The sequence below is a fragment of the Catharus ustulatus genome, chromosome 8 (genome assembly GCF_009819885.2).
Source record: "Catharus ustulatus isolate bCatUst1 chromosome 8, bCatUst1.pri.v2, whole genome shotgun sequence".
In the NCBI taxonomy this organism is placed as follows: Eukaryota; Metazoa; Chordata; class Aves; order Passeriformes; family Turdidae; genus Catharus; species Catharus ustulatus.
Window position 1 is genome coordinate 12,247,415 of NC_046228.1, and position 25,944 is coordinate 12,273,358.

The 25,944-nt window shown below is 43.1% G+C and overlaps 1 protein-coding gene across 4 annotated transcripts in view; it reads right to left on the minus strand.

Moving 5' to 3' along the window:
- Positions 1-25,944, minus strand: part of NEURL1 (neuralized E3 ubiquitin protein ligase 1) — a 142,870-nt gene that overhangs the window by 40,484 nt on the left and 76,442 nt on the right. For all 4 annotated transcript variants that reach the window (XM_033066389.1, XM_033066386.1, XM_033066388.1 and 1 more), the window contains exons 2-3: positions 20,343-20,584; positions 15,623-15,944 (exon numbers count right to left, since the gene is read on the minus strand). In XM_033066389.1, the coding sequence (XP_032922280.1) occupies positions 15,623-15,944; positions 20,343-20,584 (564 nt within the window). The remainder of the gene's footprint in view (positions 1-15,622; positions 15,945-20,342; positions 20,585-25,944) is intronic.

Below are 25,944 nucleotides of genomic sequence, written 5' to 3' on the forward strand. Positions count from 1 at the left end.
ACCTTTGTTCACTGTGTCAGAACAGTGCACACCAACTAAGGGTGCTGCTCTGTGTGCTCAAGGGAAACAAAGCCCAAGCACTATGTGGGGCTCTCCAGGATGTATTATTTGGAAGTTTGGGAAATTTTGGGGAAATTTGGAAGCTATGTATTGTATCCCATTAGGTTGCAGAGCACTGTGCAGAAGCCTTTGGTACCTAATGCCAGCTATGGGGATGGAGCTCCCCTCTTTCCAGGTGGGTGGCATGAGACACTCCACACCTTTGAGAGAGCCCCCAAAAGTCTCAAGAGCTCCCTGATATTAAGCCACAGGTCAGACATAGAGAAGCAAGGAAGGATTTTTCATCTTTCCCTGCACAAGAGCTGCTGGGGCAGCCCCACAGCACAGCCCACCATCCCACAGTTCCCAGAGGGACACACTGAGCACCCACAGCCAGCACGGCAGCGGGGCCACCCAGCTGTGGCACACGGCTGGCACGCCGTGGCTCGCGGGGAGCACCCGGCACAAGCCAACTGCGGAGCCTGATGGTCAATGAGACCTGACAGGTCCCACCGAGGTCTGCACGGGGACAAGGAGCCCGGGGCCCCCAAGCTGGCGAGAGCGCCGGGCTCTGCTGGGCCCCACGGGATGCAGCATTTGGATCATGTCAGAGCAGCTGGCAGGAACCCAGCGGCACGAGCATCACCCCGGCTGCAGCGGCACGGGGCTGCTCCCACCCGCGGAGCGTGGCCAGGGAAGGCCACGCACACCAGGGACATCCTTCACCTGTCACTCCCAGCCTCAGGCCATTCCTTTCTTTGCAATCACCTAAGGGTGAGGAGGAGTTGAAAAACATTTCACTGACAGTGCTGTCGGAGCTGCGGATATAGAGCCTTCCGCTCCACGCCAAGCAAACCTTCTGGAATGGTTTGGACACGATAGGTAAACAGTGTTGGGCTTGCTCAGCAGGGAGACATTTGTATTTAGATGTTATAGATAAGTGGTGCATATTTGAGACATCTGAAAGTTATTATTCCAGGCAGTTTCTAAACAGAGAATTGCAGTCGCATAGCCCCTTAACTCCGAGCTGACAGGCGGGATAATGATTTAAATTATTGTTAAACATAGGCTCTGTTTTAAGTGGATGGAATTCAACAACATGGTAGGTTTAGGGGAGTGGGGGTGTATTACAAAACACAACATTTCCAATCTCTGGAGCACTGATCCACGGGAGCTTCTCCACCAGCACCAAGCATTGCTATTCATGCTATGAAAAAGGCAGCAGTAGAGATCCCCAAAAGGCAACATCACTCAGCTGCCTTCTGGCTCATTACCACTCCCTCTAATTGCAACAACTTCGATTAAGGGAAATGACTTTATGAAAGCAAAACATAGCTTTTTTCAGAGTTCAGCAGTGAATCATAAGTATTTTTTTAACAATTCTTTTGATTTATAAGTGATTTATGCTTCCTGGAGCTTAATGGGGTTATGTTTATTATGCTATCACTCTGTTTTTAGCTAGGAGTATACTGATTTGTTTTCCATTATAAGGCATTTGGAACTCAGCTATTAGGTTGTACTAAATCAATGTCTTACGGTTGTCTCATCTGTGAGGAGTTGGTTTTCCAGTGTTTTCAGGTTGGGCTGGTTAGCTACCCCAGATCCCCTCCATGCTCAGCTGCCACCATCAGAGAAGGCTTTTGGTCTCCATCATAAGCTGCTTTCTGACATGCCAAAGGTTAAGTGTGACAGCAAACACTGGCTCCACACTGCAGCCTTTACATAGGCAAAGCTCCAGTGAAAACAAACCCAGCTCTTATGGGGAAAGGAGAAAGGGAAGGAGGAGTTAATAATTTCTTGCTTATTCAGCATCTGATTGTGTCTCTGTGTCACAAGCAAGCTCCCAGGCAGCATCTCCAAACTACAGCATCCTCATTTCCCAGATGGCTAATTCACAGTAATACAGACAAGAGGGTCCCATCTCTACTTTTGTTTTGAGTCCACTTGCATCTTCATGATAGGAGCAATCTCATCTTGCCACTTAAGGGAAATTATGTGCCTGATTAACAATGGATGAGCCTCATAAAGGCCACCCATGTGCCAGCATCTTATTCTAATTCTCCTCACCAATAAAGCCTAGAATTGTTTGGAAACTTTAGGGGAAACTGAGTTCACTCACCTAAGCTTCAATAACCATTGTGTCCAGCAGGGCTGCAGCAGCCCAGCACAGCCTTTGACATGTGCAACACAATATAAAATCAAATCATAAAACAATAGCTCGGGTCCCTACATAAACACACTCACAAGGCACATGAGTCAAACCAAGATGAGGCCCTCCTGTCAGGGCAGCAGCTTGGCTTTCCTACTCTAGCTTGTGGGGAGTCCAAAAACTCAGTTGAAACCCACATTCCTCTCTCAGGGAGAAAAGCAGTATCTCCATCCTGAAAAATGAAGGCACTTGTGTGATGTATCCCAGGAAAACAAGTAATCTAAGCCTGAATCAGGAGCTGAATCATTTACCACTAAAACCGAGGATGGCACTTTGTCCCTCCCTGCTAACCACTAGTTATTGATCTGATGTACTCACACCAGTGTGTTAAGGCTTTCTCCTGCAGAGAGTGCCTGTTTGCTTTTCCTGCACAATTAAATCCTGATAAATATTCTTCCCTCATAAAAATAGTGGACCTATCTCTCTCTAGGCATTGTTTTTCTCTTTTCATGTTTAAAAAAATATATTCACAGAGCTTGGTAGGAAACAAACAAGCAAACAAAAACCCCAAGTGTGTACTAAAGCTACCAGTTCCCTATTTGAAGAACCCAAGAGAAACACAAAAGGAAACTGCAGCCATCAATAGAACATATGGAAATACTTCCTTAGCCCTCAAGCTGGACATTGAATTTGTGCAGTGACAAACCCCACAGGGCCAGCTCAGGGCTCTCGCCTGCTCCTTCCTGCAGTTCTTGCAGCTCCTGCTCACTGACAGCATAAGGAGAGGTACAAAGGCAAGTGGAAGCAGGATTTCCTCCTGCCAGAGGCTCTGTGTAAGGAAAGGGAAGCCTCCTTGTGCCTCCAAACCCCTCCTGGCCACAGCCCAGCCCAACAAAACAGACCAAAAACCCACCCCATCAATAGGCAGTCCAAGCACTCTTGGCCTCTAACCATAACACTGAGAGACAAAAACGTATTTGAGATAATAAATTAATGATAAGGGCCCCAAAGAGAGTATTTCCTACTTATTTTTCATTCTGATGTACTTTTAGTAACTTCAGATAAGCCACTAATTTAAATAGTTGAATCCAAAAGGATTCCAAACCCATCTATGTGAAACATCTCGGGGCAGTCTGCTTTGGCAGAAGATCTAAGCACAGTAGTGCTTAGATGGGATAGTTTTTAAAACTCATCACCAAATTCTCATGTCCTGGCATATGCTGATAAAGCCATTGTGTCCCATCCCCACCTGTGAACCCAGATTTCTTAGATTCCAGAGCAATAAATCCTCATGGGTTCTGTAGTCTTCTTTACACTATAGAGCCATCATGGACTCAACTCCCTAATGATGGGAAACTGCAACACTAAAACTGCTGTGGGATATCCTCTGGTGTCACCTTTTCCACAGGTGGCATCAAATGCCAGAACAGCAGACAAGTCTGCAGACAAAATTACTGCAGCCTCCACTGCTCTGCTCCACCTCAGTTAGAAAAAGAATATGAAATATGGACATGGGGTTGCAATCAGCCTTTCTGAGGAAATAATAACCTGGGAAATTCTGACTCATGCTGATTTGTGATCAAGGGCTGTGACTGAGATACCAAAAAAAGGAATTGAATCAGATTTTCATGGCTGTGTCAGAATGAATTAATTCTCATCATATAATTGGAAAAGATTTAACATCACAGAAGTATTTTTAGAATGACAGGAGGATATGGAGGCTGTGGTAAAGAAGAAAACATGATTATTGTTCTGTATAGACTGACAGTGAGGAAAGATAAAAAAGAACTAAATATACCATAAAATAACAGCTTGGTCAAAGAGCTGCCAGCAGGAACATCCTGAGGAGGCGACAGCAGTTGCAAACATCTGGCACCACTGGCTGCAAAAACGTCACAGACACCGCTGATGACAGAATAACCAGCAGTGTCACATCTCCAGGAGAGATGGAAAAGTTATCTTTGAGTTTACCCAGAACAGTCCAAGAATCTCCTTGCAGTCACTGCTGATTTTCACCCTTCAGCTAAATACATAAAAGGTGGCTGCCTAGCCTGCTCCCATGGCCACCATTCACCCCACGACTATCTCAGAGAAGGGTTAATTTTTTTTTCTCACTTTTGTAACTCCTAAAGTAAATCAGATGTCAGATGATCTCACTCTGAATCTAGCTAAACCAGAATCAGGCTATTTAAATTCTAAATGTTTGCCCATAGCAACTATTCAGGTCAGCATAGCTAGTTCTTTTTAAGGTCAATGTTTGCTATTAATTTGAATTCATTTTTTAGGTTGCCCATTGTAAGTAAACCCACTACTGGAAAAATAACTGCACTCAGTACATATTTTAGAGATAGTTGCTTGGGGTTTTTTCTCAGCCAAACAAGCTAGAGATGCTGCTAAGTGGAAGATTAGACTTTAAAGTCCAACTCAATAGACAGGAGCTCATCTGGCAGCAAATTCTACAGACATAGATGGAGGAGTGTGAAATCCCCACTGCAAAGCACACAGGAGTATCTCTCATCTCTCCCCGTACAGCCTGCTCACCTTCATTCAAATAAACCCTTTGATACTTACTTCTGTCAATATTTGTTATTAGCAAAAAGACTTATGTAATAAATTAACTATATGACAAAAGAACCATTGCATGAAGAGCAGAACTAAAAGCCATCAATCTAATTCAGGATGCAAGAAACAAATCTGACTCAGATTCTTTGTCCAGTTGTTTTCTCCTGTATCTTCATGATCCCTATGATAGACAGACTGTCAGTAATATGTGCTTGACCTGATAAAAGAGCTCACTTGCCTTCAGGGAACATGCCAGACATTCATGGTGACCCATACAAAGTAATTTAAACACACCTAACACCCTGTGCTGTCCAGATAAAGGGGAAAAACAAAAGAAGAAGAAAACCAAAGCCTATGGCTTATGTGGCCAACACAAAGACAAAATGAGCCACTGGTGTCAGTGAAGAAACCAGGCAAGAAAAGGATGGTATCTTGGTCATTGGGTTGTCCTTCCCTTGCCCATCAGTATAACCTGATCTCTCTTTGCTACCCTGTCTTTCCACTGCTTTCAGACAGCAGTTCACCCTGTTTCCATGTTTGCATATTCCTGCTTCCCTACCTCAGGCATCTGGACCCCTTCTTAAACCTTCCTGCACAAAAACCAGACACGTTTTCCAAGAAAATCAAGCACTGCCTGGAAGCAACTTTTCTACTTCCCTTCCAACTTCAACAGTGCATTCAGCCCCTCCTACTGATGTTCTCTCTCTCCCTTCTCTTCCTAAAAGAGTCTTGGCTTCCCAGAAAAACCATTAAGCACAGGGGCTAATCCTTGCATAACCATTGATTAATGATTAACCACAGACCACAGGTTTTGACCTAGCAAGCCCTGCACAGAACCCAGTAACAAGCAGATGGCAAAGAAAAGGATCCAGCAAAGCACTTAAGCACATGGCTATCTTTAGGAATGTGAATTAACACACTTATTCAAGCATATACCTGATTTCTGGCATACCATATAACTACATATACATGGAGATGGGTAGGGAATTTAACATCCTGTTGAATTTGGGCCCTGCAGCCTATGCAGTCTTCTTTTCTGAGCACTTGAGAATGGGTTCCAATTGTCCAGCTGGATACTACACACCTTTAAAAATACAGTATTCTACTTCCCATTGAATTTTCCCTCCACCAGCTTTTATCCCTTAGCTCTGCCTCACCATCAGATTGCTGCCTTGAGTTTTCATATCATGTTTGGTTTTTGTGGAGCACTGATCTTTTAGGTATCACACCCAAAACTGAAGAACGAGAAATTATCATAAAAATAGTCAGAATAATGATTATGGCTCAAAACCAAAATATTTATGTGTTTCTCTTGAGTGTATAATTAGGCTGAGTTGAAATTGTGGGTCCCTGCAGCTCCACAGTGGAATTCTCATTAGTTCAGTTTTCTTTCCAACTATCTCTAGCTTTGGTCTCCATCATGAAGCCAATTTCCATTCACCTGACCAAGGAGTGTTACAAACAAGATCCTCTACCATGTCGGGAACGAAGCAATAAAAATGCATTTTGACAAATGTAGGCAGTGTCAAGGCTCACCTCTGACATGAGCATACATATGCCAGTGCAGGGAAACATTAAACCAGATCTATCTAGAACAGACAGGGCTACAAAAAGGGGCAAAAAACAAAAGGCCCAGTGTTTTTGTCAAAAAGATGCTTTCACACAAGCCATGCTGGGATAACAGAGTGGATTGCTGATGTCTGGGAAGGGCTCAGGAGAGTGATGGCTGCTGCCCACAAACACCAGAGAGAGCAACAAAAAGCAACCAGGGAAACGCCACTGCAGAATGAGGAGGAAATGCAAATGCCTTCAGAAATATATTGAACAAATTGTCACCAGTCTCCTGGTTCAAGTGAGCACCTGTGGGGCTCAGAGGCATTGGTGTCCTCTGGCCTTGGCCAGGCAAAGAGGGAACACTCTGCATGACACGTTTTAGAAGCTTCAGATCTTTCCTTGCAAGTGGTGCAGTATTTATTGGCACAGTACCAGCACGGGAATAGGATTATTGGATTTGAAAAGCTTTTTCCCTGGAGTGGTCTTTATCCTCTTAAAAAGATAGAGCAATTAAACTTTTTTTTCCTGAAGAGAATTAATCGTCTGTGAACGGTCACACTGGTAGCCAGATGCATCACAAGAGATTTTCATCTTCTTAAACACATAGTCAGTGGCTAGCAATCTGTTTTATCAATCTTTTATCCCTAGCTACAGACCAAAAATTTACCAATTTCAAATAATTATAATTTCTAAGTCTAGTATGAGCAGATGGAATGGAATTTTTTAAAAAATATTTTGTAAAGGCCTTTAACATCAAAATTATGCTAATGCCTGAGAATCAAAACTTCTGACTGGACATTCTGTTCTAGCCAATAGACATGGAATGCTTTGTATAAATTTCACAAAGTTCTGCCAACACTACCCTGCTATAATTTCCAAGAAAACAGGAGGAAGCACTTACCTAGTGAATGTCCGTACAAGGTATGATATTTTCACCAAAGGCCATAACAGAGGGGAAATGTAAAAATTATTGTCAGAGAAGCATATTTATGAAAATGTAATTAAGAGAGCATCATAGAAGAAGGCAAGATTGAGATTCTCCTAAATGTCTGAGTAGGAGAGAGGAGTGCATTGAGCACAGCACCTCGCAGGATCAGCTGCATCACAAGCAGAACTGATGTAACATCTGCATCAAAACTGGGAGTGGATTCAACACAAGTAGAAAACCTTTAGAAAATAAGTAGTATCTCAGCATGACTAAAGATGATCTAGTGAATGGCATCCCTGTCCATGCCAGTGGGATTGGAACTAGGTGATCTTTAAGGTCCCTTCAATCCCAAGCCATTCTATGATTCTGTGAAGGAGAAGTTCTGGCCTCAATCAACACAGCTTCACAAATCAGCACAGTCAAAATGTTTTGTTTTCTGCAGGATAAGCCAGACAAGGTCTGGAGGAGCTTCTGCTTCTCAGTGTTTGGCCAAAAAAAAGGGATGAGTGAGCAAAAACCCAGGGCTAGACTCTGCTCACAGTGTAACCCATAGTGACTCCATAGGTAGCTACAACTTTAGTCTGGCAAAACTGAGAGCAAAGTTGGGCTATAGATATGGACTTCTATACTGAACTCAACAATAGTTCTGCTTATGCAGCTTGGGCAAAGGAAAAAAAAAAAGGATACTGGACTACAAAGCAACCTCATTTTTAGCTCTGTTGCTGATATGGATGGAAAACTCAATTTTATTTTATTAAAGGTGTCAAATTTTTTTAATAACCCAGACACCTACAGGGATAACAAATTCACATCCTCTATATGGTAAATTGCATATTCAGCAGCTGTGAGGCCAATTAGACACTGAAATGACAAAGTGCTGTCTCAGGCCAGCAGAGACATACTGCACAGAGACAGTGTTTAGTTTTATCATACTAGCAGTGTTTAGCTGTCATCTGTCATACAGGCTTAGGGGAAAGGGCCTCCACAGCTGGAACAGCTGCAATAGCTGGAATTGCAAGATTAGCACAATGTTATACTTTTACCAGATCACTCAATTCACCTCCAAAACTTACCCCCAGCTCCAAATGCACTCTTTTTGTCAAGCTATAGCTTTATGAATGAGGAGGAATTAGCTTTCAGCATTACAGCCCAAGGTTTCAACTGTTTAAACTATTTGGCTGAATTGAGAAAGGTATTAAGAAACTGCAAAGATTAATTTCCTCTCCCAGCATATTGCCGCTCTCTTTATTTTCAAGACACCTATTACTTACAGATTTTAAAAAAGGAACTATATTAGACAAACAAAGTAAAATGAAATTATATGTAACATTAAGTATCAGTTAAGTGTGCATTTTTAAAAAAAGCAACATAGATGTCCTAATGGTTTAAATCAGAAAGCTAAAACCTTTGCTAATGTAAGGAATTCTTTGAAACATCTCTGAAAAAAATACACTGCTCCATTAGTGCTGGATTATTATTCTCTAAGGCCCTGTCCATGCTAGAAATGTCTGTAACTAACTATAGCTGTATAATAAATTCAGTCTACATACAATTATTCAAGTAGTTTATACCTTTAGTAGAAGTAAAAGTCAAAAGCTTTTTAATTGGAACCACTGTTTCCAGACTCTACTTTCCACACTTCCAACACATAGCAAAGGCAAGATAAACTTCTTAGTGTAAACCAGCAACACTTGCCTCCTTAAAGCAACAGCCAAATCAATCATCACAGCCGATATTTAATGTGAAGACTCCACTTTTTTTAACATACAGGCCTATCTTTGCAGTGCCAGCATCTGAACTACAACACACGCATAACATAAACACCACTTACAATTGTCAGAGTTTTCATATTTCCTTGAGTTTGTATGGGTAAAGTGGCCCATCCTGCCTGTGCTAGGAGAAATATTTCAGCTTACAAGAACTAAAGAAACTTTATAGCACAGAATGTATTTTTCCACTGGTCATTTTGTCCTGTAGCAGCCTCCATTTTTCTTAGTCTGGGCAATAAAAGCCAGACTAATCCCTTTTAAATTTATTCCTTCTCCAGTACCCTTGCAGGCTCTCCTGATGCAGATGTGCACATTGTGTGGATATAAAGTGCCCTACAGCACATTACGTGTCAGATTTTGTCCTTTCTGTGCACCTGTGGCAATGCCTTCCCCTCCAAAGGTCCTGCTAAGGCAAAGGTGGTTCAGGTGGAAGTAACAGGTTATCTGACCTGAGGAAATACCAGTGACCTGCAGAGCCTCTGTGCAACTTGGTAATTCAACACCTCACCCAGACCGGTGTGCCTGAAATGCTGATCCCTCAGACCCTATTTCACTTGGGTCTGCCTGTTCTGACTTGGTGTTTGCCCTTTGCTGCTCAGCCCAAGAGCCCCGTGCTGACCGCGAGGGCAGGCGGACGCTGCCTTCCCCAGCTCATGGGCACAAAGTCTCCACTGCTGACAGCCAAACACAAAGAGGAGGAAAAAACCCACTCATTCACACAGCCAAGTGGAGCTCTGGCTTGCCTGAAAGCGCTGTGTCCAGCAGCCTCATCATCACAACCCAGACAAGCAGAGCTGGAGCACAGACAAACCCTCAAACACAGGGAGCTGCCTGGGTCCGTGGGATAACTTTTGGGTGCCTATTGCATCTGGAAAAACACTTCCCTCCAGAGGTGCAAAGCAGGGACTAATTAAAATGGCAAGAGATGAGTTATTTATTAAACTGTTTTCACATTTTCAGCTGTGTTAGAGAGCTTCCTGCAGCTGCCATAGAGACAACAGCTACAGACAATAAAACTTTATGAGCAATTTGAATTCTCTCTCCCCTTAGGAGATGGAGAAAAACAAGGACAACTGACTGTTTGCAGGTCTTGTGTATCTTGCCTTCATTAAGTAGGACTCTGTTTAAGCACTTATTATGCTTCTCCATCAGATAGCCACAGACTTTCACAAAAAGGATTAATTGTTTATAGCTTCCACTTTCAACAATACCCTATAAAAATACACTGCAGTCATGTCTGATTATCCAATTTTGTTGAGTGCAAAGCACTCCCAGCACATCAGTCTGCTTATTTGCACATGTCAGAATAGCAACAAAATGGATTCCCGTGGGCAATGGAAAATAAGCTTTGCACTTGGAAAATAAAATAGTAATAACCACACAGTAAAACTGCAGATGCATGCAGTAAATTAGAATTATCATCAGTCTTATACCATTAACACCTGAAATTTTCCCATAAATCTACCTCATTTGAGGCTTATTTAATGCCTCTTCTAAAGATGGCCGGGAGCTAGAGATTCAAGCTACGTAAGAACTGACAGGCATGAAGAAAGAAAAACATTTCTTTCTTTCTTTCCCTACGAAATGTGCAACTTCCTTGTCAAAGAGACACCAGCTTGAGGCATAAGGTGGGTACATTTCCATCCAGGATCAGTTCAGTTTTGACTCAGATATTTGCAAGCATAAGGCAATAAGAAGCTAGGAAGAGGATTTGGTGAAAGAAGAAATTTCTCAAATATCTAATGCAATATACAGGACTTCAATTTAATTCTCCTAGAATCTGTACATATATTTATGATTGAAACATATATGTATACTATATATGTTTCTACTTCAGGTAAATCTAATATGCACATTCAATAGATACGTATTTAAAATTTTCCAATCTTGCAAGATCTTACTAGTCTTTCCCATATTTTATATTTACAAGATGTGATGAGACTTAGCTTTTAACAGTTGCCTCTCAGTGTGCCAATCTAAATGAAATTATCCTTGATTTTCAAAGCCTGTGCTGGTAGAAGACCAAGAATACTCTGAAATACTGCATGAATGAAAATACTGATGGATGGGAGAGGAGTGTGAACAGAGTAATAAAAAGTAAAGGGGTGTGATTGCTGATCATACTAGCAAAGAATGGGATCAAGGAAAATGAGCACACTGTACCTCACATTACCCACTGGAAACACAGGATGAGTAGTGAGGTATGCTGGTATCATAACTGTTTTGAGGCCCATTTTTCTGCACTTTTAGAGCACCTGCATTGTGCTTTGAATGAAAAGACACTAGGTGGTAGGATTAGATGATCTTCATAGGGTCTTTCCCATCTTAACCACTCTGCAATGCTGTGCTGCAATGGCACTGCCCACGAAACAGGGTGATTCTCAAAAAGAAAAAAAAAAAGTTTTGATTTTCAAAAAGGCACCATATAGAAGAGGCAAGCCTGTAATCCCCCACCAGAGGAAAAGGAAAATGCTGAGAACACTCATCATGCTGTACTGCACACATGACTGAGGGAAGCTGCCAACCTTGCTGTCCTGCAGTGAATCCATGGTACATGCCCATGCCAGGCTCAAGCCCAGTGCTTGAAAGAAGCAGGTTAGTATGAGACAATATCACTTGGTTCCCATGAGCTGCCATCCTTCTTCCATGGCTCTGAAGACTCCAGAATTTAAACAGCTGGGCCCTTCCTTTTCTTTTTTTGATGCTTTATTATAGCAGCAAGGCAGCAGATTGCCTCTATTCCATTTTTCTCGGACTCTTTTTAAAAGTGTGAATGAGCATGTGTGTATGTTGAAGTGATAACATAAGGACAAGCCACATTTTTAGTAAATATTACTTTAAATTACCCTGGAATGTAAAAGTGCACTTGTGTAAAACTAGCTGCCCAAAAAGGAAAGCAGAGCTGTAAACCATCTTGCCTGCAAGTTGAGCATGTCAGCAGGAGAGTCACTGTATAAGGGCATGTTTACAGGTCATGTAAGCCTGCACCTACACTGAAACTCATGCTCTAAAACACAGAACATGCATGCACTCCATTGGCACAGACTCCTCTATGAGAGCCCCTGCACTGAGGCAGAAAACCAGCTGAGGCCCTGCGGTCAGAGGAGACCACATTCCTGGGTGAATTTACGCCTTTTCATCTCTATCATGTGGGTAAAGGAGAGCAAGGAGCAGCCTCCCACCTGTGACTGTGAACCTCATCACTGAAGCCACCTTAAGGTGGATTAAAACCAGTCCCTCCTTTTGAATCAGTCCAGCAGTGACAGGCAAACCACAGTCCCAGCTCAGCTCCAGCTCCCTTGGCTGCAGTGCAGTGGACCATGCAAGCCTTTTTCACCTGGTTCATTTCAAAATCCAGCTGGCAAAGAAGCTGCTTAAAGGGCTCTGCCTTTAAACATACAGCAAGGACAGTCAGACCCAGGAACAGCTGTGACAGCCACATACACCTGTGCTGACAGCAGTGCTGACACATGGGTAATTGTCACTAAGGCTGATGCTGTGGGGAAAGCCATAAGCAGAAGGAAATGAAAAATTAAGATACAAACCAGCTGGTTTTTCATGATGCTAGAATGTTGTGCAATGTCTGTGATGCAGATAGAGAGGCAGGACTGAGCTCAGTAATAAGGCTGATGGCAGGTGACACCTTTTGCTCTGGTAAGTCATTTAACACTCACAGGCTTTGGGCCTCCATTCAAGTCTGTCTCTATTAGATCTGTAAGACAGGAACAGTCACTAGCCTTAGTCATTACCCTGTTTTACTGAGTTCCTTATTTGGGCTGGAAGTGATTTGCCAGTGTAACGCAGATAAGCAAAATAAAAATGTACAGTTTTGGATGTTGTCACTTCTGGGAAGATAAATGCACACTGTCCATTCCCCTGCAGAACTGGGATCTTGACACAAGACTTACTGCTGCAGGTCTTTCCTTTGGCAAGTCTCATTTTGGAAGTGAAGTTACATTACTGGGAGTGGGGAGGGAGTAATTCTGCAATAAACAGAAAGACACCAGAAATAATAAAGTTTTTGGTCAGATTCTTACACACAAAAGCAAATGGAGACTGTGCAGAGGTGCAGTTGGACCCTGTAATCCTACAAGCATTGAGAAAATAGTGAGACTTAAGAACCAGGAACGTGTTTGGGGTTAGAGGGCAATAAATCACTGAAGTGGAATCTGAAATGCTAGGCTATTCTGTTCAACATACTGCTCCAGCATCCCCAGCCTCCATCAGATGCCCTGCATGCCATACCAGGCTGAATTCAACCATATGTTTGTAGCTAAGCTATGAAATTCATTTGTCAAGTCCTGGGAGTTTTTGGCAAGTTGTCCTGTGCTATATGTGTGGTCTGCTACACTAGAGCAGGCATGCAGAGCATAGTAATGGGAATGTCTATAGGATCCAGGGGCAACAACAGATTTCCCTTCTCTGACTTTTAGTGCTGTTTAATAATGAATGGAGATGGAGAGGACTCGAGTGGAAGCCGTTTCAGCACAGTTTCAGGCTTAAAGCCTGCTGAAGGCTGCTGGAACAAGCTATAAACACATATCTGAGCTCCACGCCAACTGTGTAAACTCAGAAGCTGCTTGCTTCATTCAGGGACTCCATACCCACCAAAGAGTCAGGAGCCTCTTGGACTAGAGGTAAGTCAGTGGCTGGCAGAAATCATATTTTCCTTGTGAAAGGGGATGTGGAAGATGCTAGGACAATGCAGGGGCAGATGATGGATAGGAAATAATTTCTCGGGTGTTTTGAAAGGAACCATACAATCCAGAGTTATGGACCCTCATTAATCAGGCAGAGTAGTCCTGAGGAGCCAAATCTCACTAAAACAGCCATAGAACTCGGAGTCATTTGTAAGCTCTTCCTAATTGAACCCTTGGCATGACATTTGCCCAAATTCTCCATCCCAATTCAAATATCATTACCTTGGCCTATGAACAGTTGCCTAGTGGCTCTGATTCAAGCTGATTCACAACAAAAGATAAATCTTTCTGCACCTAAAAAAAGAAAACGCTGCTGAGAAATTCTTCAATTCCTCTGCTTTGTGCAATCTCAGGCCAGGACTTTATGCAACAAGGTCAGTCTCATTTCTTCATCTCCTGAACATACGACCCTATTCCTTGCTGTGTTTATTGCTATGGGTAGTCCTGCCACCATATTTTTTAATATAGCACAGAATGCAGAAAGGAGGCAGAACTGTCAGAAACAAGTTTAATTGAAGTTTTTGATATATATAGCATGAAGCTCTCACTTCAACAGAGATTAAAAGGCTGCGTGACAGGAAAAAGCCTCAGATCATCTCATCTTCAGAAGAAACTTCAGCTCTTGAAGGTACCATCTAACCTTTTCCATGGTGGAAAGAAGACCCATGAAACTACTGTTACATGGAGAAGTGCTGCAATTTGCCTCTTAGTGACAATGCAAAGCCAACTCTAAGGCTGTGTGCTGACACTCCTGGTCCCCCAGCAAACTTGCTGCCCTTCAGTCCTCAGAGATTCTTTTCAGTTCTTCTAAGGTGTATAAACTCGAACAGCCCAAACCTTGACAGCCTGCACATCTGGGACTGAGTCCTCATGAATGTCAAACTATCTTCATTTCAGCTGAGGAAGCAGAAGACACAGGCACTCAGCACTCCTCATCCTCCAACCCCAAAAGTATATCCAACCTTCAGACTCCAGATTCTCTCAGATAATTTGGAAGATTGCCATGCTTCAAATATCTCCATTAAACCTGACAGAAAAATCATACCAGTGCCATCCAGGAAGGATTTAACCATAGCACATAAAATGCACTTCCCCACTTTGGCACAGGAAAAGCAAAAGATGATATAAAGTCATATGAGGTAGATGACACACTCCAGGCTGTTCTCTGATAGAGCTACACCTCTGAGACGAAAACCACTTTCTTAGAGATGGTTTCTAGTGCTACATGGTAGCAGCTGTTTTCCACCTCCCACTGATATTATATTTACATGCTAAGTTTCAAACACCCACTGATCCAGGCTGAGGTCCTGAGGTGCTCTGGAGAGGAACAACAGCTGTATCCCTGTACTTGTCCCAGCACAGAGAGGGGACAGGCAGTGTCAGGCTGGCCCTCTGCCAGGGATGGCTTAGCATCACCTCTGTGCTTGGACCCAGGTACTCACCTGTGGCAAATGGATTTGTAGAGAGTTCTTAGGGATTGACAGAAGGCTCACAGATTATGCATCTTATGCAAACTTGGTGATAAGAAATGGTGATTTAGAAATGCCATGGAATAGGACAGATATTGTTGAGAGGGAAATTGAGCTAGAAAAAATGTTCAAATAATGGTTTTGTAAATATGACTAGATACTTTGAAGAAACAGAATTATGAAAGATGCATTGTAATAGAAGCCATGAGGATGATTTTAGATGATTGGCTTTAAGGCATTTTACAGCATGATGCGACAAAAGCTGATAGGCCAAGAGACGCATATAATGTATTGTAATTTGGAAATAGTTGGCTTCTGACGGTGATGGCGTGAATTATAACATCTGTGTTGTCTCACCCTTCATATGAGACTGAAAATGGAATAAAAGTTTTTCAAAACACCTCTCAGTTGCCCCATCTCTGGGCCAGAGAAGGGCAAAAGCCAACACTCACCCAAGAGCTGCACTCCGCGGGTGAGCCCGTAGACATCGATCAGGGCCCAGAGGGGCTCTGCCGTCCTCACGCCGCTGAAGAACAGCATCGCAGCAGATTCATTCACCCGGTAGAAAACACGTCCCTTCTTGTCCACCCAGAAGGCTATGATGTTTCCCTCGTTTGCAAACTCTTCTGGCAGAGCCTTGGCCCAAAACCCACTTTGGGAAACCAAGTCGGGGCACGCGTACTTTGGCAGAGTGTCGGGGTTAATCCTTGATGGATCCTTGGAAGTGAAGCCCAGTCGTAGAGCCCCACTCCAGCAACACTGCTTTTTAGTGATCTGCAAAGACAACAGCAGCAATGACAGCACTGGGCACTTGAACATCAACTTACACAATACAAGATTTATGCATCAAACATTGGTGGCCAGCGTGCAGACAACCCCACCAGGTTTAGGAAACATTTTACCCACCAAACACTGCTGTAGCTTTTTAAGCTGCACACAGCAATGCTGCTGCACACTAATGCCCAGATTTAAAACCAAATAAATCAAATCTATGTAGATAGGTGAAATTTAATTACAGCTGCAATATGATTCATTTCTATTTCTAGGGTAATTCCTTTTGGCCTAAGAATAACCCTCTCACAAAATGTGCCAAAATAGGCCACAAGACATTTTATCTCAGCAGAGCTCTTCCCATGTGGTGCTCAGATGATGGGGTATGAGAGAAAGGCTCCAGAATCACAGTTACTACCACAGGGTTTTCTGGGTTTCCCAGGCAAGTAAAAGACAGTCTTTCCCTTTTTTAACTTGTCATATTGGATGACCTATTGAAATCACAACCTAGCAGCAGAGAACTTGCATGTGAAAAAGCACAATATGGAGTATTTGACTTTGTTAAATACAAAATTTTGAGGCAACAATAGGTGTTTTCTTATGATGGGAAAAACCTACTTATTTCAGCTGTGAATGGCGTTTTGTGAAATATGTTGTGCATAACTACACCCTACCCTGTCAGTATGCAATTACCCTGTGTGTCTTGGGTCAGGAACGTCTGCTATGGTTTTTGGAATGTTCATGTGTCATACCCATCCTTCTGCACCTAACAGCAGCAGGACATAGGATCAGATACCTCCAGAGTCATCAGCTTCTACTCACAAGTGCTGAGCCCTGGCCAGGAGGGCTCCTGTGGAGAGCAGGCAGCAGGTCCTAAGCACATGCAGCACATTGAAAATACAACCCAGTTACAAGGTCTCTTTTTTCCCATAGAAGCAAGGAGTCTTCCAGAATTAGTATGGTCCTCAGACGATGTCCTTGGTGAAGTATTTCCTCTCATGTTATTGTTTGAGTATGAACCTGCTAGGAATTGTTCCTCTCAAAGGGATTCAGCCTGTCAGCATCCAGACCATGACATGAAAGACTTAAGGATTCTGGATCCAACCTTGATGTGAGGCCAAAACAGTTCCTGCATGCCAGTTGACACACAATCACCCTATCTGTTCACACTTTGAACCTGCAGCAAACACAAGGGCACTTGAGATAGTCCTCTTCCATCAATGCCTTGGCAGCCTCAAGCAATTCCACTACTGGCCACAGGACAAGTGCAGAAACATGGATAGGTACCACCTGCCAGGTGTCACACAAAACTTGCCTTTCTGTAATTTCATGCTCTGCCAAAGCACTAATGGCTCAGATGAATGGCAATGACAGAGACTGAACTGTGCAGGACTGCAGGACTTTGCTCTCAAAAACCTGGCAGCAGCCCCACATGTCCCAGCTTGGAAGCTCAGAATTTTCACCAAGGAATTGTACAAAATGTTTTCTTTGGACTTCTGAATTCCCTGCTAATCAAATTTGTAAATATTGTATTTTTCTTTTAAATACTCCAAGGCAAATTTGGAACATGTGCCCTTGGGGTCACAATAATCTTAAAACAAAGACATTGTTCAAAGCTTAGAGATTTCTGTTTTATAATTAAAGTATCAGAGAAAATAACTCAGAGCTCAAAAAAAAGTTACCAAGAGACAATTTTTCAGCTAAGGGAGTTCTGTTCTTTATCCCTACTCAGTTCATCCAGACACCTCAACTATTTACATGAAACACTTGAGCAGTGACCTCAGTCCCAGGAACCATGGGAAGCTCCTGCTTGTGGGATGGACAGTGGGATGACACTAAAAAGGACTGAAACAGATTTGCTATTTTATATACCTGGCCAGGATGGGATGGATGTCCCCAGTAGAAGTGGGGTTAACAGGGTGTGCACATGGCAAAACAGGGAAACATAATACACACACTCTGAGAAGAAGCCTGGGTTATTTTTTGCAGCAAATTTACTGCAAGCCCTAAAAGCTTTCAGGTCTAAGATAAATATGGCCTCATTGTCATTTGTACAATTCAGTCTCTTGCCAATACTTCACAGCAATCACAGGCAGCGTGAAATAAATATTCATATGGTAATTGAGGCTGCACATGTTCCATGTATTAATCAGCACCTATAAACAGTTCTCAATACAGTCTGACCACAGGCAAACTAATATCCAAATTAAAATCAAGTATAAAGCCTGCCAAGAATTAGACACAGCTGGACAAAGGGTACACAGTTTTGCTAAAAAAGGCAACAGTTAATGATGGACCAAATTCTCTTTTCAGCAGCCATTGCTAGCAGAAAAGCTTGGGAGGTCCACCGGGTACCAGAAAGGGAGGAAAACACAGAATCAGCATCCAAACTGGTAAACCATTGTTGGTTTCATAGATTCAGGCTCCTGATCTTTACTGCCTTATGCCATCTTTGAGAACTATACTTCCTAGCAATGCCCCAAATTACATGGAAAACACCATACTGGAGCATTTGTCTCTGAGGCTGCTTGACAGCCATATTCCCAGAGCTAGAAAATAATGTCAAATAAAACCTGAGCTACAATAGCTAATAAGCAGAATGGAATCTCCTTACTTCATTCCTCCATTTTCCAGAGGGAGTTTAGACTTTATAGGACCTGAATGACTGGGTCCATGGTTAGTCTGTGGCTGGTAAGAAGGTCTAAGATGCTGTTTTCCACAAGCACAAACAATAGCAAGGCAATTACAGGATGGACTTACCATACCAAAGCAAGGATGCTTTCACATTTCATCCCTCCCTAGAGCACAAGTTCTGCTAAAGCCTGTTGATTATTCCTATGAGATCTTCCCATTGGAGTCAGCAGGAGCTCTGCTCATAAATCTCTTGTGCAGATTTGCATGCATATCCCTCACATACGTTATGCAAACGAAAATCCCCAAATACACAGAGATAAACAGTGTGAATTTTCAGAGATAGCTACCTTGTTTCAGAATGAGGAAGAAATAACCCAGAACCTTTGCTTAAATCACTAAATCCACTCAAATCTTTGATGGTGTCTTCAAAAGTGAAATGCTGCTTTCATCTCCTCCCAGATTATTTGTCACAGTTGCTTGTCCAAACTGCTGGACAACATGGGAAAACTCTCATTAGGCAATGTAAGAGATTCCTGCTGGGCTTCCAGCCTGGATAAAGCAGTAAGAGCTCCACAGGAAGCACAACAAACCTGTAGTTTGTTACTGTAGGGAATTTTCTATCCCTGGGCCTGAGCATGAAAACACTGAAATCTCCATAAATTTCCAGGAAGCATGTCCCTCATTCCTTGCTCCTTTGCTGGCCTCAGGGAAGAGACAGGGAAGGCTGATATTCTGCTGTAGCACCCAGCACTCCAGGACCTCTAGAAATGGGCAGCTGCAAGATCATTCAAACTGGGTATCTATATGCTGACAAACCTTCTGGAAAACTCCTTCTGCACAAATGAAGGATTTGCAGAAAGATCATTCATGTGTGTCATGAACTAAAGAGGCCAGGAGAAGATGACCTATTTTGTGCCAATAAAGGCATGAAATCAGCTATGAACAGAAAAATGCAGTCCCACTAGAGGGCATGAGGATTGGAAGGCATCTGTGGATGAAGTTTCGAGGGTCCCAAGCTCCTTAAGGTGCTGATAATGTAAAAATGGTTCAGTTCCTAAGGACATGGAGGAGTTCCTTCATCAGAAAGCAGCTCCTGGTGTTCATGGAAGCATGAACATGGTTCATGTTGTCTTAGAGGAGCTGGATTTCCCATGTCAGCTGCAGCATGGCACGGTACCAGGGGTACAAATTCCATCCTCCAGGCTACCACAGACACAAAGAAAGTGAAATCAGCCCGTGCCAGCGAGAAAAATGTGATTCCTGCAATGTTCTCCCCTCTGATCTTAATGCTATAAGGTGACTGATTCAACAAAAGTCAGCAGACTGCCAGAAAGTCCTTTTCTTGGACAGCAACTGTGACTGCACTGACTGCTCCTTCCATCATTTCCTCCAAACTCTCTGTTTTTTCCTGCCAAGCATGTGAGCAAGAGCCTTCATTACTGGGTCGTTTTTTACCTCTTATCTCCTGGCTTTCCAAGTGATCTCAGTTTAATCTGTTGTACTTCTCTAACATCAGTGTAAGCATTTCTGGAAGGTGGATTTCCCTTTTGCTCTCAGTTTCTACAGCAGTCTGTACCTATGGCTCCAAGAACCACAGTGACAAAAGCAGAAGTACCAGTGAAGATTGCAGATCTTTAAGGCCAAGATCTGACTACTGTGCTTTTCAAGGAAGGGCTAAAGATCTGCTGCAAGCACCAAAGCCCATTACACCCCAGCATTCATTCCCAGCAGCTCTAGGGGCAAAAAGGGAAGGTATCATTTACTCACCTTAAGCCTGATTTGTTCATAAATAACAATGGGCCTGTTGCTGAAGGTAATGGCATTGCAGAAGCTAGCCTGGCGCTTCACCACCTTCTGTGTTGTGTCCATGATGATCTGGGATCCCTTGGTGTGAGGATGGAAAAGCAGAGGGCTGATGGACAGAGTTCCACATTGTGTGATGGGGAGACAGTGCTTCTGCTTGTGGTGGCATCGGTGGGAGGAGGTTGAGAATGATCCACCGAAGGAATCTGAAAGCAGAATGGGGAAAAAAGGGTTTCAAGTCTACTGTGAGTATAATTTTTAATTACCAAAAAAAAAAAAAAAAAGGCAACAGAGGTACTTCAGACAAAAAGTATAGATAAAACAAGAAAAAAGTTTGCCAGATCTTTAAACTGTAAACAACTAAGGGATTTTAGACCATCTTCAGCAATAAAAGACTGCTGGGATACTGAAGACTCCTATCTGGACAATCTGACAGTACAGAGTAGGACATTGAGACTGCACCTTACAGGCCATCTTGAGGCCACAGACCAGGAGAGAACACAAGAATTGGTTCTAAAACTGGGGGAAAGCACTTGTGAAGTTGCTGTATCAAAGTTGTCACAATCTTCCAGAGGACTCCTACACAACTTGACCATTTCTCTCACACTTCTTTTGCAACAGCAGCTCCATTGATCTTTGCCCCCATGTGACTCTGGGTGCCCTATCCAGCTGTGCCACGTGCCAGCTCAGGCACACAACTGCTGATTTATACTCAAGCACCACCCAGCAGTGACCCACCTGGATGTCTCCACCAACTCCCATCCAATCTCCTCTCTCCTCCACTGATACCCTCAGCTGAGTGAGGAAAGGTAAGAGGGAGAAAGGCTGTGAAGGATGGACGAAATTCCATCTTTCTCCACTCAAGACTTTAGAGAAAGACTTGATGCAGGATCAGCACAGCCACGACAGCAGCTTTGTTCCTGAATGAATGGACAGGCACGTTTCTATTCAACAGAGAGCATGCAGCAGCTCCAGCTCTAAACAACCACTCTATTGAACACAAGTCATCTGCTTCCTTTTCCTTGTGTGCACATACACACTACATCATGCACATATGTTTGGGAGGAAATACTCCTAAATTTGGAAACAGAGTACCAATAGAATACAGGACTATTCTGTGACAGACTGAAGGATGCAACAAAAGCAAATATGACCTTAAGAATGTGCCAGTTTGTGCTGTAGAGATGCATGACTAAACAGTACTCTTCAAACACAAACCAGAGAAACTAATTATCTATATTATGCACACAAATAAATTGCTCACTGCTGTCTTTCTATAGCTACTATAAAATAATGCCTACACCTCTAATATAACTCTTAGTTTTGACATAAAAAGTCCAGATGTTCTTCTTTCCAGCCTTTTGGGTAGTCTTAGCTTGTAGCCACACAAACCTGTAACAGCACATCCTCAGGTTGAGTGTGCTTAACTATCAGCAGAACTTAAAATGCTGGCTTCTGATGATAACATTATAATTCAAATTCAGCAGCTGTCACTCTGGCCTTCTCATCTCCTTTGCTGGGTTTTTTTCCTCCCATTCTCAGCAACAGTGCTGTTCCTTCAGAACAGAGCAGGGAGGTCGTACAGCAGGGCTGTTACCTTTAAACACTTTCAATAATGCTTTATGGGAGAGATGAATCAACTGGGAGTTTTTTGATGCTAAAAGTGATGTGGAATATGTCAAATTCCTTTTCCTGCTCCTCACCCATGGAGAAGGAGAAATAAAGTGCAGAGTACAGAGAAAAAGCAGAGGTTAACCAGGGCAGGCAGGTCACAGAGGGAAACCTTTGGGAGGAACAGACTGCACGAAAGGGGAGCTTGGCAGGGGAAGGTCAGGATGCAGAAGCTCACATGAGCCTGACCTTTTATCTTTGGAAAGGTCACTGCTGGCCTGGGGTGGTGCACCATGGCTTTCCCCACAGACCAGACTGGGGGGTCAGAAGACAGCACAAGCTGTAGCAGGCCCACAGACAGAATCTTCTCAGAGTACTGTTGAAAACCTGTTAAATTAGAGATGTCTCATGTGCCAAAGAACTGGAGGTTGAACCCCTTCCAGTATCACCAGATTTCTGCAAACTAGATGTGTTCTCTACTATCACCCCTTTGAAACTGCTATCTTGTGACAAAAGTCACAAGAGAACCATCATGCCTGTCTGAAAACAGCCTCTGTGTGGAAGGGCTGCAAACCCAGAGGTGCATTGTGGAACCCTGTACAGCTTTCCAGCTTCCATGTGGGAGCCACAAAGAACAGCAGCTGCTCACCCTTAGGTTTGACTTCATTTCTCCATTCATGCCTGGTTACAGATGCTGTTTGAACTGTTTCACCCAGCACTGGGATGGAACCCTGAACACAACCTCCCCATAATACTGTAAACCCTGTCAAGCATAAGTGGTAGCAAAAGTGGTAAAACTTGCTCCCCTGAGCCACAAGGCCATGGACTGGCTCTTCTGGAACCTTTCAGTGAGCCAAGGTGGAGGAGATCCTTACATGAACCCCACCACAACACAGCTGAACTGCACTGCCTTCAGCGTCCCACTCCTAGGTGTGTCCTTTTTGGAGCTGTTTGGTAAAGCAGAGTATTTCCCAAAGGTGGCACACTCCTCCTTCCCTGAGCATTAGATGTCCCTGGTCTCCTGGATCTCAGCATCCTGGATACAACACGTTACACACAAGGCTACACTGGGAGTTCGCAGCTTAGAAAAATGCAGCTCAAAGCCTGTTAGGGGTTTTCACCAGAAGTGTTCATCCTCTGCAAACATTAGGCATAATCTTAAAGGCTTGGGATTTCTTAAATGCTGCAATAAATATCTGGATTTAATTTTTAAACACGTTTTTGCCAGTTAAAAATATCTCAATAGGCACTTGTGAGAATACTGTAAAGAATAATTTCAGATTGAAAACTGACTGCAAGGTATTAAAGATAAATTTCTTACAGCATTAGAAATAAGTATCATTCAGAATTGAAAGAAACAGAAAACAAGACTTTAAAACAGAGCCCAAAGGCTGACATGCAGTAGCAAATGGAAATGACATATCCTTATCTGCCTGGGGGGAAGGAGAGGTCTGGGGTGGGGACAGAGGTCCCTGTGCTGCAGGAGAGTGAAACGAGCATGCAGGGCAAACACCACACTGTCAATGGAGAAGAGTGTTTCAGAATTATTACCTTATCAAAAGAGGCTGACAGACAGTTCTTTATCTGGCAGGTGGCCTCACTGGATAAGCACTTGAAGGGAAGGATTTTGAGAAGAAAGAAAAGGAAACCATGTGTGGATGTGGGGACAGGGACACCCACACAGTGCAGCAGAAAAGCCTGCCCCTGAAAGAGTATCCACACAGCCTTTCCAAAGCTGGGTAGCTAGTAACAGCACAGGGAGAAAAAATCAGCTGAGATGAATGCTTGCAATCCTTAGCATTTCTCGAGCTGAGCCCATACTTTTGAAAATTATCAGTGAAATACAGCATAACTAGTTACACTGACCCTTTACACTTGTTAATAAAAAGCTCAGAAGGAGAAAACATATTGAAATTGTTGTGCTAGGCTTTGCAAAAGGATTCTTAAAAGCACAATTTGAAATACAGTTTACTAAAAATAAACATTAGCTTAACACCAGTGGAAACTTGAAAGGGGTTGCAAACCTTGTTTTCTCACATGCAGCCTGACTGAGGGCATGTGCACAGAAGAAAGAGAACCATAAATTAATGCAAATCTTCACTACCTTTAAAAACATGTTTGCTATTCTTGAGGGAGTAAGCAGTAATATCTCTCCAGTCTATATCCAGCTCTCCCTGGGCCTGCAGGATGGCAATGACCCTGTCAGATTGCTGTCACCACAGTAAAGTACTCATGTTTGCATGCAAGATGACCGAGAAGCCAAAGCAAAGTTTTGATCCTCCACAGGAAGAGACTATAGCGTTACAAGCATTGGGGTATTCAGTGACAGAAATGCAAAGGGTCAATTCTAGAGTGCTAAATCCAAATTAAGCAGCATTTTGGGTTAAACTTCAGTGAATTAGGGAAACATCTACAAGGTGGACTTCAGCCAGCTGGTCAGATCTAGCATTCCCATCCAAGACTCCAAAAGAAGTCAAAGCCAAAACATAACTTATTTTCATCTGTGCTATTTTAGAGGTGACAAGATGCATCAAGCGAGTAGGTTCGTGCACAGTGTAAGATTTTCCATTTAAACTGCAAACTACAATAAAAGAGGCAGGTGCAGACAAACCACATGCATATGAAAGGAGATAATAATAGTCTTTTTTTTTAAAAACTTGAAATGCAAAGTTTTTAAAGTTGTCTTTATAGTAAGAGATATGAAAGACAAGGGTAGTTTTACAGCATCTGTGAGAAGCCTCCCCGCACCCAGTATAAAACTAGGGCAACAGAAGTTGAAGTTACTTGCAGAATGATCTGCAACAGATCCATCTTTCAAACCTGACTGACAAGTGGTGGGAAGGGAGTGGTTAATTTGTGTGGAGCCCTCAAAGTTAAATTAGTGGAAAAGATGTAAAAAGTGACAGTAAGTACAAAGGGTAGGAAAACAGGTGCAACAGGTGAAATTTGTAATAAATACAAGCACAGCAAGACTTTGTCAAGGGCAGAAGAGATTACTTCAAAGCTTCAGAGCAGAAAGGAAAGGAGAAGGCTGTGTCCTGAAGATGGGATAGCTGCAAGTGGGATCTGCAGGACTCGTGATACTGGTGTGTTTGAGGGTATTTAGGAGAATGAGCTGAGAGAGACACTGGCATTTCCCCTGTCTCTCTGCTCAGCTGGGATGTGCATTTGCCCTCTACCTCTTGCAGTGCTGTAGCTGAGGAGCAGAGACATGTCCTGTGCAACAGGACACAGAGACAGCAACCTCTGCAGGAGTGCCAGGCAGTGACCTGGGAGTGGGGCTCTTTTAGCAACACAGCTCAACACCTCAGCTTAGGAGCCCCTGGTCAGAATCTGGATGTGAGGATTTACAAAAGCCTGCTTGAAGAAATGCTGAGGCTTTGATTATCAGAGTGAGTCAGGAGTGTGGCAACTTTTGTAAAGCTTGAAAAAAGTAGATAAAAGAGCTGAGGGGTAACAGGAGAATAACAGGTCTGCTTCAGTTATAATAAGCCTGAGTTGTTTGTAATATTTTATTTTTTTAAAAGATAAAATACTCAGAGCAGAAGTTTAGGTTGGTCAAAGTAGATTTAAGTGCTTCAGATGAGAAGTGAATCTGTTAATGGACTACAGGAAGGATAAAGCTGAACTAATGTTTGCTGTTAAAATTACACATAGAAATGAGAAGATGTCTCTGTGCAGAGCCTAGAGAAGACTCTGCCAGATGAGGGAAGGAAGGTGAGGAATATCCTCAAAATGCAGGAGAAGCAGAAGGAGAGGACAGCAGGGCAGGACTGAGCTGGGGAGGCAAACCCTCACACACACCATCTCCAGGAGGAGCAATCCAGCTGATGGCTCTGAAAGCACTTAAAAAATACCAAGGCTGATCAGGCCCTTTTCTTTGTTGAAGAATAGAAGAAAAGTGTGAATACAGTTCTATCTGCACATAAGGCTGTTGAGAAGAAATCTCTTCCCC